This window comes from Melozone crissalis, unplaced genomic scaffold (assembly GCF_028551555.1).
Source record: "Melozone crissalis strain CALT ecotype California unplaced genomic scaffold, PUWL_Pcris_2 ptg000056l_1, whole genome shotgun sequence".
Taxonomy (NCBI): domain Eukaryota; kingdom Metazoa; phylum Chordata; class Aves; order Passeriformes; family Passerellidae; genus Melozone; species Melozone crissalis.
Window position 1 is genome coordinate 7,203,077 of NW_026535834.1, and position 12,394 is coordinate 7,215,470.

At 44.9% G+C, this 12,394-nt stretch overlaps 1 protein-coding gene across 1 annotated transcript in view; it reads right to left on the bottom strand.

Annotated features, from left to right (window-relative positions):
* Positions 1-11,863, bottom strand: part of TMEM260 (transmembrane protein 260) — a 34,214-nt gene extending 22,351 nt beyond the window's left edge. Inside the window, exons 1-3 of the mRNA XM_054286692.1 lie at positions 11,662-11,863; positions 6,103-6,134; positions 5,066-5,214 (exon numbers count right to left, since the gene is read on the bottom strand). Coding sequence (XP_054142667.1) covers positions 5,066-5,214; positions 6,103-6,134; positions 11,662-11,863 — 383 coding nt within the window. The remainder of the gene's footprint in view (positions 1-5,065; positions 5,215-6,102; positions 6,135-11,661) is intronic.
* Between the last annotated feature and the right edge of the window lie 531 nt (positions 11,864-12,394).

Consider the following 12,394-nt stretch of genomic DNA (forward strand, 5'->3'; position numbering starts at 1 on the left):
CCATCTGACCCCCCAATCCCCGGCTGGTGACAGCTCCAAGCTCCATGGCAAATTAGCCCTTCTCACATTACAATTGCAGGAGACAGATTCCATTAGCGGTATCTGAAATTGAGTGGAGAGCTGCTCCGTTATCAGACTTGACTCATAAGCGCCGCTATTAATCAGAGCTATGATAGCATTTATATATTTCAAGCTATCTGCCGCCGCTGTGATATTCTGCTACAAAGGGTTGATGGGACTTAGGGAAGGGAACAATGGAGCTTTCTGGGAAAAGCAGAGTAAATCAAGAAAGTCTGTGACTTCCGCACATTCTGAAGGGATTGCGGTTTACATAAATTTTCTCCCAATTGGAGATTGAGCTCTTCCTCATCTTACACATGGGATTTAGTTGTCACTCAATGGTAACAGCTGTGAAAAGGTGAAGCGGCCCACCGCTCAGAATATTGCCTCCGCTTTTAAAGCAATTAACCCATGAACAGGAGGATACCTGGTGATATCAAAGGGATTAAGCCAGGCAGTGCATTATTAACATTTCCTTGAACTAATTCTAACTCTGACTAGCTGTCAGAAAAGACTCTTCAGTCTTTAAAAAAAAAAAAAAGAGTTTTTTTGCCCTGCTTTTTCTTTCCCCCCCCCCCTCCCACCACCCTTTTCAAAATGAAGCAGAGTTACTGCAGCCTCGTGTGCCTACTTTAGAGCCAAATGCAAATGAACAGATTTGGCAGCGTCTTCAAACAGACTGAACTCAGCGCCGGTTTATTCTGGGGACAAGTAGGAAAAAAATAAAAATAGATATGTGATCAATTAGCCAGAGGTCACAGCAGATTTTCTAAAAGCAAATTAGTACCTGAGTACATTCCTTTCTTCTCTCCCTCCTAAAACTTTGTAACTACTCCTCACTAAGCACAGCTGCTTCCCAAACGCCCAAGACATTCCTGCTGTGCTACAACAGAGATAATCTACGATAATCTGTAATCTGGAAAAATTCAAACACGCCCTCTAAGGAGATTCCTTCTTCCCCAAAGCCCAATTTCTTCATTTCTCACTCTGGCTGAGCCGGCACTGACTCCTCTCTCATCCCTCCATCTTCCCCAAGTCATGTCCACAAAAAAAGGGCTCAAACTGTTCTCAGGGATGAATTCTGCTCTGGCAAACCCGTGTACCCAGGGACACGGAGCATTTCCTCACTCACCAGAGGCAGAAGACAACTTTTCCCAGCACTGGGCAGTTTTAAGGGAGCATCAGCCATGGGGTCCCTCTGGGATGGCCATGAAGGTCACTGATCATCCTGGTCCTCCTTAGGGACCTTCCCACAAGAGCTCCAGGACACACACTCTGGGAAAAGCTCAGTGCCATCAAGAGGGTCAAGTGGCACTTCCAAAACATCCCTATGATTTCAAAAGGATGGAATCATTTTGATGATTTCATTATCCAACACACCTAGTTCTCCTTTTTGCTGGCAGTGGGAGAAGAGCTGGCTCTGGGTTTTATATACACTCACAGTTTGTTGCCTGGAAGGTTTAGTGGGCAGGGAATACACATATATATAAATATATGTTTGTATAATGTATTAGTACCAAAGTTAATATGATACCCAGAACAGCAAACCAAACACATGTGAATTGCTTAATTTAGTGCAACATCTTCCCCCTTTTGAAAACCCTGCATCCAACTCAGCCAAAATAAAGCTGGCAAAAACTTCCTACAAATACCTGGGCAATGACACCATCTACTCTACTACTGCCTCTGCAATAAAACAGCTTTATGTGCTCAGAAACCCCAAAACAGCCAAACTATGAAAGGTACAGACCGAAAAAAAAATGCACTCAGAGCAGGGGAAAGCTTCCTATTTCTCTTTGCAGCAGAGAACGCAAAGAATGCATCCCCTGTGCAGAAAATGACACTTTGGCAATCATATTATAAGAAGATAATTGGTTTACTTTGTAAACTTGCTATGCTTTGCCTCCCACAGTAAAACAAATAAATAGTTGTTTAAAAAAACAATCCTACAGCCGCACTCGCTGAGTCCTAAAAACATAAAGCATCTCCCCCCTCCTTCAAAGCAAAGATGAATTATTTGCCTCAGTTACAAGCAGTCTGAAAAAACTCTTTGTAAATGGCATTTTACGATAATTACAAGCAATTTATTAAAACTGTGCAGAGGGGGTTGAAAAAATCCACATTTGAGAAGTAACTCAAAGGAGAAACGGCTCGTTCAGCGATAGTCTGGATTACTGACAAAAAGCCTTTCTGCATCAATGTGCTGCCACATAATTTCACTTCGAGAACAACAATCCAGGCTTAAAAAAAATAATGTAATTAAAGGAGTAATATCATATATTATAACACAATAAAATTAACAAACATGATGCAGCGGTCGGTTCCTCTCGACCCCAGTGCGGAGCATCCCGCCAGCCATCACCTGGCAAAGGAGAAATCTGCTCAAGGAATAAATTCCACCCTAATCCCACACGTGCCACAACATCCCAAACACCACAGAGGGAAGGAACCACGACTCTTCTCCTTAAGCAATAAAATCATCCCGACCTGCCGAGGAATAAACTCCGGGAAATGACTCAAACAAAAAGAATCAATGGGGAAATCAATTTAAAAGAAAAAATTTTTAAAAGAGAGAGATTTACTGTATGGGGATGCCGGGAGGGAGAGAGGGAGGGAGGGAGGGAGGCACGGGGTGTGAGGGTAAACAGCAGCGCTGCCCGGCTGGCGGGGAGAAAAGAAAGGTTTTAGAGGTTAAGTTCAGGTCAGACGACAAATGAAATCGTAACAACCCAACTGACATTGTATAATGTCTTCTTCACTGGATCAATAGGGCAGCGTCAGCCCCATTTCCATAGAGATGGCTTCCTCCCCGCTGGAGGGTGGCTATTGTTTGAGCAGGCAGATTTGCCACTTGAACCGTGTTGCTCCCGAAGGATGTGTACTTCATCAATTATTTGTACTCCTAACATCTACATATTTTCATATTAACATCCACGTTTCACACGGCAGGAGGAGCAGGTGCTGATTCTGCCACTGGTACCTCGTAGGGGTCACCCCACCAGATAATTTTATTTAAACACAAAAATAAGGGGGGATTTGATAGACCTGTTTAGTCCCTTTGTGAGGACAGACAAGCTTGGTTTGAAACACACCACATCACCCCCAGACAGCTACAGCTTCAAGCAGACAGTGCTAGTGAACACTTTCTAATATTTTTCTTTTAAAAAAAATTTTTAAAAACGCAGTAATTTTTCTTTTTTTTTTTTTGGCCAAATCAGTGTTTCAAAAAATAAACCAATTTTAAGGTGCTTGAAATGAAAAATGTAACATTGTAATTTGGAAATTAAACTGACCTTACAATTATTTAAAAAAAAAACAAACAAAACAATCACTGTTGGGCTGAATAATTGATCCTGCCAGTATCTGTGAAATAATTTCTGTAAATCTTAATAGTTTTCATCATCTCTCACTTGCACGTTTTCCGTTCCTTCATGCAAATTCTAAATTTGACAGAAGCACCGTCTTCCAAATCCAATTAAACACCAACAAAACACCTAAACCTTCAGAAGTGCTGAAGTAATTCCCAAAATAATTCTCAAATTTAGCCTGTCATTTCTCTCCTATATCCTTATTTCTCTAAAGGAATGATTACACCATTTCCAAAGCACAGAGCGGGAACACAAGGAACTGTCATACACAAACTAAAAAATGGGGAAGATCTTCCAAATAACTGCAATAATGGGAATAATCATCATTAAAAAAGAAATCAGAAACAAATATAGAAAACCTTTAGCAACTCCTTGCAGGAGTTTTTAACAGAATGGAGTTGTGCTCTGATGCTGCACCGAGCGCTGTGCACGGGAGGGCAGCGCCACTTCCAGCCTCCCAAACAGGCTGTGAAATACAGGATATTAAATTAAATAACGCTGACTTAATTACATGTATTACCCACCAGTGAAAGCAATCACTTGAAATGCCTACAGAAATATTTAGGAACTACTCAAGCAATTCCAGTAGGTGCGCTTTGGAGCTGATGCTATGTGCGAGGTGATGTGCAAAAAAGCAACTCCTCTTCAGCAGAGAAAGATGGACCCTGTGGAACAAAGTTTAAGCGAGCTCAGAGCTTGCTTAATCTCAGAATCTGCCCCCCACCACCTCCCCATTTATTCCTGCTTTTATTTCTAGGTTGCTGGAAAGGTTTCCCTGAGGGGTGGCTCTGGAAACGGGTGGGAGAAAAGGGCTTTTGTCAAAATAATCCCGGTCGGGAATTGCCCCGTCTCATCCCGGAGCGCCCCGATACCACTCGCAGCCTCAAAACGTGTCCTATTTTCCCTGCAAAAAGAACATCAGAAATTGTTTATACGGGTTGCCATAATCCTCTCAAATATGGGTCAGGCTGAGGTTAAGAGCAGCCAGAACTTGCACATCAAAGACGAGCAGGGTTAACAAAAACCCCACAACCACGTGAGCATCCCGATTGTCCTCCCAAGGTTAGAGGTGCGGAGAGGAGGCTCCGGGCATCCCCCCCGAGCCCGGAGCTGCTCCAGGGAAAGGCAGGAATGCTCTCCCTGCTCCTTGGGTACCACGGGCAGGCAACTGCCCATCCACCTCCGCCGGGAGCTGCAATTAAACCAAGTTCACGGTTTCCCGATAGGTGAAGCTCATCCTGTTAATTTAAACAGACCATCTGCATCTTTCGAGAACGACAAACTTCATTAGTTCTGGTTAGTTAAACCGAGCGGTGATTTGTGATAATGAGCCTGAACAACCTGTCACGGCTGGGCAAGGGAAAGGGCGCACTTTTTATTATTGCTATTATTATTATTTAACAGAAAAGAAAAGGGTGAGGGGGGGGGGGAAATAAAAAGAGGGGGGAGGCTTTTGTGCGGGAAAGAAGGTCAAATTCAGATTAAGTTGCTGTTAGGTTAATCAGAGGAACTAATTAGGGAAGGGGGGAGAATGCTGGTCCGAAGGCCAGCAGGGAGCAGAGGGAGCCTTCGGGAATGTCCCGAGCTGCCGGGGAAGCACCACGAAGCCAAGGAAAAAGCCCCCCCGAGGACTTTACCTGAAAACCGTGCAAAAAAGCAAAGAGGCAGCAGCTGCTCCCACCAAGCCGCAGAGGAGATTGACTCGGAAGGCGGGGGAGCCGCCGGGCAGCCCCGTGGCCACTTTGGCCAGCAGCGTGAACAGGGGGTAGCCAGGAGGGTGGGCGACCTAGGGACAGAGGGACACAGGGTTGGAAAGGGGGGAGAGGCTGGGAGTGAGAGCAGGGCAGCCCCGAGCGGCTCCGCTCCCCGAGCCACCCTCAGTGCTCATCCCAACCCTTGGTACCCATCCCAAATCCCCATAACCATCCCAAATCGCCATAGCCATCCCAAACCCTGATACCCATCCCAAACCCTGGTACCCATCCCAAACCCTGATACCCATCCCAAACCCTGGTAGCCATCCCAAACCCTGGTAGCCATCCCAAACCCCACCAAGACTTTTTCCTCAGTGGATCTGGCTCCACGCCTCGCCCATAATAATGAGGCGGCGAGGAAAAGGAGGTGCCACGTTTCATTAGCGTGCCTTAAAGGGCTCCTTGTTTGGGTTCACAGTATATTAGGGTCATTCAAAAGGCTGTTGTTTTTTTTTTTTTCTTTCCCCCCCTTTTTTTTTTTGTTTTTTTTTTTTTTTTTAAAAAAAGCAGCTTCTCAACTATTTTATTGGTTAGCAAGTTGAAAGACCACACTGCTATCGGATTACCACCGCGCTGACAGTCCTAAGGTCTTGCCTAAAGGGATCATGCACCATAATAAAGTTTATTAAATAATAAAACTTATTAAAATTGTTAACCCGATTTATTTTATTCTCCCCAGCTTATACAAAATTTGGGTTGATAATAAGCCAGCTACTGTATATACAGTAAAGCCTTTGCTTTATAATTTAGTTTAATTGGATTTAAAACTTGAAGTAAATTGTCGCGTGCTGTACTTATAAGTTAGTAAAAACTGTGGTTTGAAAATAAATTAATCTACTTTACTCCATGCTTAATTAAACTTCCTTAATTCCTAAAACTGTTAATGAGAGCATTGATTAAACAATAAAACTAATACTTACTCCAAGCTCATATGCGGCTGTGATCAGCTCCCCTGTGAAAAAATAATGTAAAACCAATAATTACTATTAGGAAATGACACTCCTCCAAAGTTTTCAAAATCCAAATGCTTGCATTGGGGTTTTGCATTAATTTGACTGGATAAAACTGTAAATCTGTGGAGATTTAACAGCATGAAATTTTCTAAGAATATTTTCTCCCTCTGATGTCATTGCACAAAATATCTTTTGTATGTTTTTCGTGAGACTTTTATGAACAGATAAGTGAAAATATAGGTAGGATCGGGCAAAGAATGGCCTGAGACACTCAAAATGCAGACATTTGTGTGTGTGTATTTTTAATTTAAAACCATCTGACTCAATAACTTTCAAGCACTACACTTCGCAGCGCTTAAGCTGCATTGTCTGTTCAACAACCCAGTTGTTTGTCATAAAAAAAAAAATTACAGAAACCAACACAAAACCAGAGCTTTACAGCTTTTAAAGAGGAAAAACATAATCACTGATTGTACAAATCTGCATCCATTTATCTGGGAAGGTTGCTCTCCCTTGCTGCTAAAGCAATTCTGCTTCAGAAGTAATTCTTTTACCTGTCAGTGGATGCTGCACCCAGCTCCCAATAGAAACAACATTGAGATTTTGCATTTTGTTTGTATTTTATGCCAGGACAAATAACTGCCACAAAAAGACCCACGTTAGCAGAATAGTTGGCATTTTTAGAGCATTTGACACTGGAGCATTTTGCAGCAAACTGAACAACATACATCAAATATATTCAATGAGAACAACGCATTCAGGGAGACACAAAATTAAAAATTTACAGCTGGTTTTCCTTCTTTCCCAGAAATTTCATAATCCAATTTTACTGGTCCTAATAATTTTGCAAGCACCAAGGTCATGGCAGCATTGTTAGATGGGAAAGACACAAATGAAGGGCACTGGTGGCTTTATATGCTAAATTAACAATATTTTAAATTTCTGTACAGTCACGTCCTCACCACGCCATGCAAATGGGGGCAGGAGGGATTGTACAAATGGCACCTTTAAATCCTGATACCAGAATTTAAAGTAAAATGCAGTAAATGCTGCATTTTAAAATGAAGATTCAACCCATTACTGCTGGTGGCAACTTCTGCAGAATTAGAGCTGTTGGCTGGCAATGACTGGAGCCAAACCTGCCATTTACTGCACCAAAACCTCTCAGACATGGAGTTTCCTGCTATTCTTATTTTAGGAAAATTTCACCCCAAAACAGCCCCCAAAAAGTGGATGCAGTGGGAAAACCATCCATCCCAATTCTGAGCCCTTCAGAGTTCAGCAGCTCCAACATTTCCAGGGCTGGGAAGGGATAAATCCTCCTGCACACAGCAAAGGATGGTGACAATAAAGGAAACCCTAAATTTGGCACTGGAGGGGTTCCCCAGTGTGCAGCAGCTGGTGATGCCCATCACCCACCACATCCCAGGGATGCTGCTCCACTAAAATCCTCCTGGGATGCAGCAATATGTGCATCTAAAAAAGCAAAAATTTAAACTTCAGTCACATTGCTGTGACGTTTATATCAAGGGCAAGAATAACCCCAAAGAAACACAGCCACAAATCAACCAGGAAGCTGCAGAAATAATATAAATAAACCACTGGTGGAAGCCACCACCAAGCTTTGAAATACAACAGCACAACTTTGCCTTGTAAGAATTAAGGAAAAAAAACCAAGAAAAGCTGCAAAAGATCAGCTCAAAGGCTGCAGGCTTGTTGAATTCCAGTGGGAAAATCAAAGTACGTAACAGCCACTGCTTTGGATAAGGTTAATTCTCCACCTCCCACCCACACACCTGAGCATCCCTTACAGCCTCCATGGGCTGGAGGAGTGAGGAGCACTGATATTAAATAACAAAACACACAGAGGAAGAAATACAGCACCTCCAAACTCAATGTCCTGTGAGACAGAATGACCTCTGGCATCTTCAGGCACCAGCTCAAACTGAAATGTTTATTCCCTCCAACTCCACAGGAACGGGAGCTGGACTTGATGATCATTGTAGGTCCCTTTTAATTCAGAATATTCAGTGATTCCTGATGTAAACAAGTTTCTGACTCCCCCATAAAGGTGTTCAGGCAACAGGCCCAATGCTGCCTGAACTCTTGATTTATACCCAGCAAGTTTGGGAGCTGATGTTTGAAACATCACAGTGAACATTTGGTTGGTTTCTCTTTTTTTTTAACTTTATTTGATCCCTTTTTAAGCTGTTTTAACATCTGTGGATATTTCTGAATTATAATTCCATCTCCCCCTATTATTCTCTCATTCATTTCTTTATTCCAACACTAAGTAACACGAGCAAGCTGCCAGAGAGAGAAATGCCTACTGCCTTAGATATTTTTGGATTACTGCAAACTTGGGGAACAATTAAAAATACAGATAGTTTAAAAATAAAATAAAATAAAAATAAAATAATAAAAGATAATAAAATAATGATAAAAGTAAAACAAAATAATAAAAAATAAAATAACAAAAACTAAAATAAAATAAAATAAAATAATAATAAAATAATAAAATAATAATAAAAATTAAATTAAATTAAAATAAAATAAAAATAAAATAAAAGAATAAAAGATAATAAAAGATAATAAAATAAAATAAAATAAAATAAAATAAAATAAAATAAAATAAAATAAAATAAAATAAAGTACTAGGCTCCCTGCCTGGAAGCAGATACAGCAAATCTTTAAGCAGCTCTTCACAAGTAGCCTCAGTGCTTTTGGTGGCACAAGTTTCAGGCACAGGCAAATCAAACACCACAAGCAGGGCCATGCACAGATATTCCAGCTGAGGAATTCCAGGCTCAATCCATGAGAAACCAGGGAAATAACGCCCAAAAAAGTCCTGACACTGTGATGGGACACAATGCTGGCTGGGACAGGCACAAGGGGACAGCAGGGATGAGCCTGTGTCTGCCCAGTCCCAGTGAACACATGGAAGGCAGGCAGCAAATTAAAAAAAAAACCTCAAAAAAATAAAGAAATAAGGAGAGACAAGGAGTGAGGTCACAGGTCTGGTCAGGGGACTCTGTCCTGAGGGATTTCCTTTCCACAATACCCTGTGGAAAGTGGGGTGAACCCATGTGCTGTTTGGCTGCTTGCTCTGTCTACTGGAATAATTCATATCAAACAAAAAACCAAATCCCAGATCCAGCCAGGACATGACCAGGAGAACCTGCATCCCCCCTCTGCAAAGGCTGCTCATGCTTATTTGCATCCCAGAGGGAGAATCCAGGCTCAAGCACAATTAAGAGCCAGGTTCCTGAGGCTTCGTGCAGCATGAACAGTTCAGAGCACAGGATGCTTTCCACAGACCAAAAAAAAGGCAAAAATTATAATAAAAAGCAAAATGGTAACAACTGTAAATATATCAATCGTCACACATTAATTAATACACACAGAAGGAGCAAACCCAGCCCTTTTAGAAACTTGGGAGCAGAAGTAAAAGGCATCAGGATGCACATGGCCAGCCTGGCCAGTGCCTCTCTCCACACATCCTGAGCCTGTAAAATACATCAATCCATTAAAATGCCATTTATTTAGAAGGATTTTCATGCACAGCTTGGATTTGAAAGCACTGGTGATGAGGAGGCATTAAGCAGAACCACTGAACTGTTCTGGGATGACACAGAAAGAAAGAATCCTGGACACTTGTTCCATGAAATAAAAATTATCAACATATTCCCAAGAAAAACCAAGCCCTCCCATCTCCAACCCACACAGGCAAAACCAAAGTATTTTTAAAACAAGAACAGGTTAAATCAGTAAAAGCAGAGCAGGACCAAACAGGAGAACTCTGTCTCCCTGTGGGATCAGCAGGGCCAAGCACCAAAATTCAGACAGGCTGGCACTGCCAGGAAGCTGCACTGGCAGAGAGGCAGCTCCAAAGATTTCCCTGCTGCACAATCCCGGGACAGCACAGCTGGCAGGAGGGCACAGCTGTCCCCTAAAGCCACCAGCTGTCCCCTGCCTAAATCCTCCTCTGAAAGGCTCAAATATGGGCAGACCATTATGGGGGGCTCAAGGGCACCAGCCCAGGGGGGTCCTTGTTGTGCTGACCCCACTGGGCCATTGCACACCCCAAAGCAGGGTGTCCCTGCTGCACCCACCTGTGGAGAGCTTGAAATGCACCAACCCCAATGGGGTGAGCACCCCAAAAGTGGCTGAACTGCACCAGGGGCTACAGGGACCTAATGGGACCAGCATCCCTATGGGGCAACAGCAATGTCCCAGTCCCTATAGGATAACAACAACCCCATGGGGTGACAGCAATGCACCCGTCCCTCTAGGATGAGCATCCTTATGGGGTGACAGTGAAGTACCAGCCCCTCTAGGATGAGCATTTTTATAGGGTGACAGTGGAGTACCAGCCCTTATAGGATGAGTATCCTTATGGGGTGACAGTGAAGTACCAGCCCCTATAGGATGAGCATTTTTATAGATTGACAGTGAAGTACCAGCCCTTATAGGATGAGCATCCTTATGGGGTGACAGCAACCCCTGCAATGACACTAATGCCCCAGTCCCTGTAGGATAACATAAATCATATGGGGGACAACGAAATATCAGAAATATCCTATAGGATGAGCATTCCTATGGGATGACAACCAACCTAATAGGATGACAGCAATGCCCCAGTCCCCTATAAGATAACAGCAACCATATGGGGTGACAGTGAAATACCAGCCCCTATAGGATGAGCATCCTTATGGGGTGACAGCAACCCCCAGCAGTGACACTAATGTCCCAGTCCCTGTAGGATGAGCATCTTTATAGGGTGACAGAAACTCCTGGAGTGACACTGATGCCCCAGTCTCTGTAGGATAACAGCAACCATATGGGGGACAATGAAATATCAGAAATATCCTATAGGATGAGCATTCCTATGGTATAATAGCCAACCTAATGGGGTGACAGCAATGCCCCAGTCCTTACAGGATAACAGCAACCACATGGGGTGACAGTGAAGTAACAGCCCCTATAGAATGAGCATCCTTATGGGGTGACAGTGAAGTACCAGCCCCTATAGGATGAGCATCCTTATGGGATGACAGCAACCTCCTGGAGTGACACTAATGCCCCAGTCCCTGTAGGATAACAGGAACCATATGGGGTGACGATTAAATATCAGCCCCTATAGGATAAGCATCTTTATAGGGTGACAGTAAAGTAGCAGCCCCTATGGGATGAGCACCTTTATGGGGTGACAGCAATGCACCTGTCCCTATAGGATGAGCACCCTTATGGGATGGCAGCAAGCCGATGGGGTGACACCAACGCACCAGTCCCTCTGAAGTGAGCAGCTCTCTGTGGGGTGACACCGACCCTCCAGGAGTGACACCAACGCACCGGCTCCTTCGGACAGATCAACCCTACACAGGTGACACTGATGCACGAGTTCCCGTGGGGTGACAGCAGCCCTGTGGGGTGACAGGGATGCCCCGGTCCCTGAGGGCTCGGTCCCCGCCACCCACCGCCATGCACCGGCCGCTCCAGGCCGAGGGTCCCCACCCGGTACATTACCCGCATCCCCGCCGGGCAGGGCGGGCGGCAGCGTGGCCGTGTAGAGAGCAGCCACGGCAGCGCCCAGGGCCCCGGCAGCGGCTCCTCCCGCCCCATTCCCGATCCCGATCCCGCTTGCGATCCCGGTGCTGGTGCCGGCCCCGGGCCCGGGCCCCGCGCCCATGTGCGCCGCCACCTTCCGGGTTCGGGCGGGCTGTACCATCCACCGCCCCGCGGGGGAAGCACTCCTGTCCCGCTCACCGCCTCGCTCTCTCCAAAGTGCCCTCCGGGGCTTCTCTTAATACAAATATCAAATAGACAACAGAGAGAGCCGCGAACCCGATGAGGTGATCCAGCGCGGCCTCCCGCTCTCTTCCATTCTCCCCCGCGGACAGGAGTTGGTACAGCCGGAGAGGGCGTGGCGGAGGGTGAGTACGGCCGGGCGAACGGGCGGGACCAACGCTCGCTGAGGGGGTCCGGGCCGAAACCACCGCCGAGAGGCGGGGGGGAGGAAGGGACTGGTGCGCGTCATTCCTTTCCCTTGCTCCCGGGATCATCCCTTTAGGACGGGGTTTTTTAAGGATCAGTTTTTTAAGGATCAGCTCCTTCTGGCGTCTCTCACACACATCAAAACCCTCCTCGGACAGTGCTGGCTGCACCCCCTCCACCACAGCCCCATTGTTCCCATACACAAATAATAAAGATTTAACCCCTGGTTGGGGTGGCACAAGATGCTGGGGAAGGGAAAGATTGA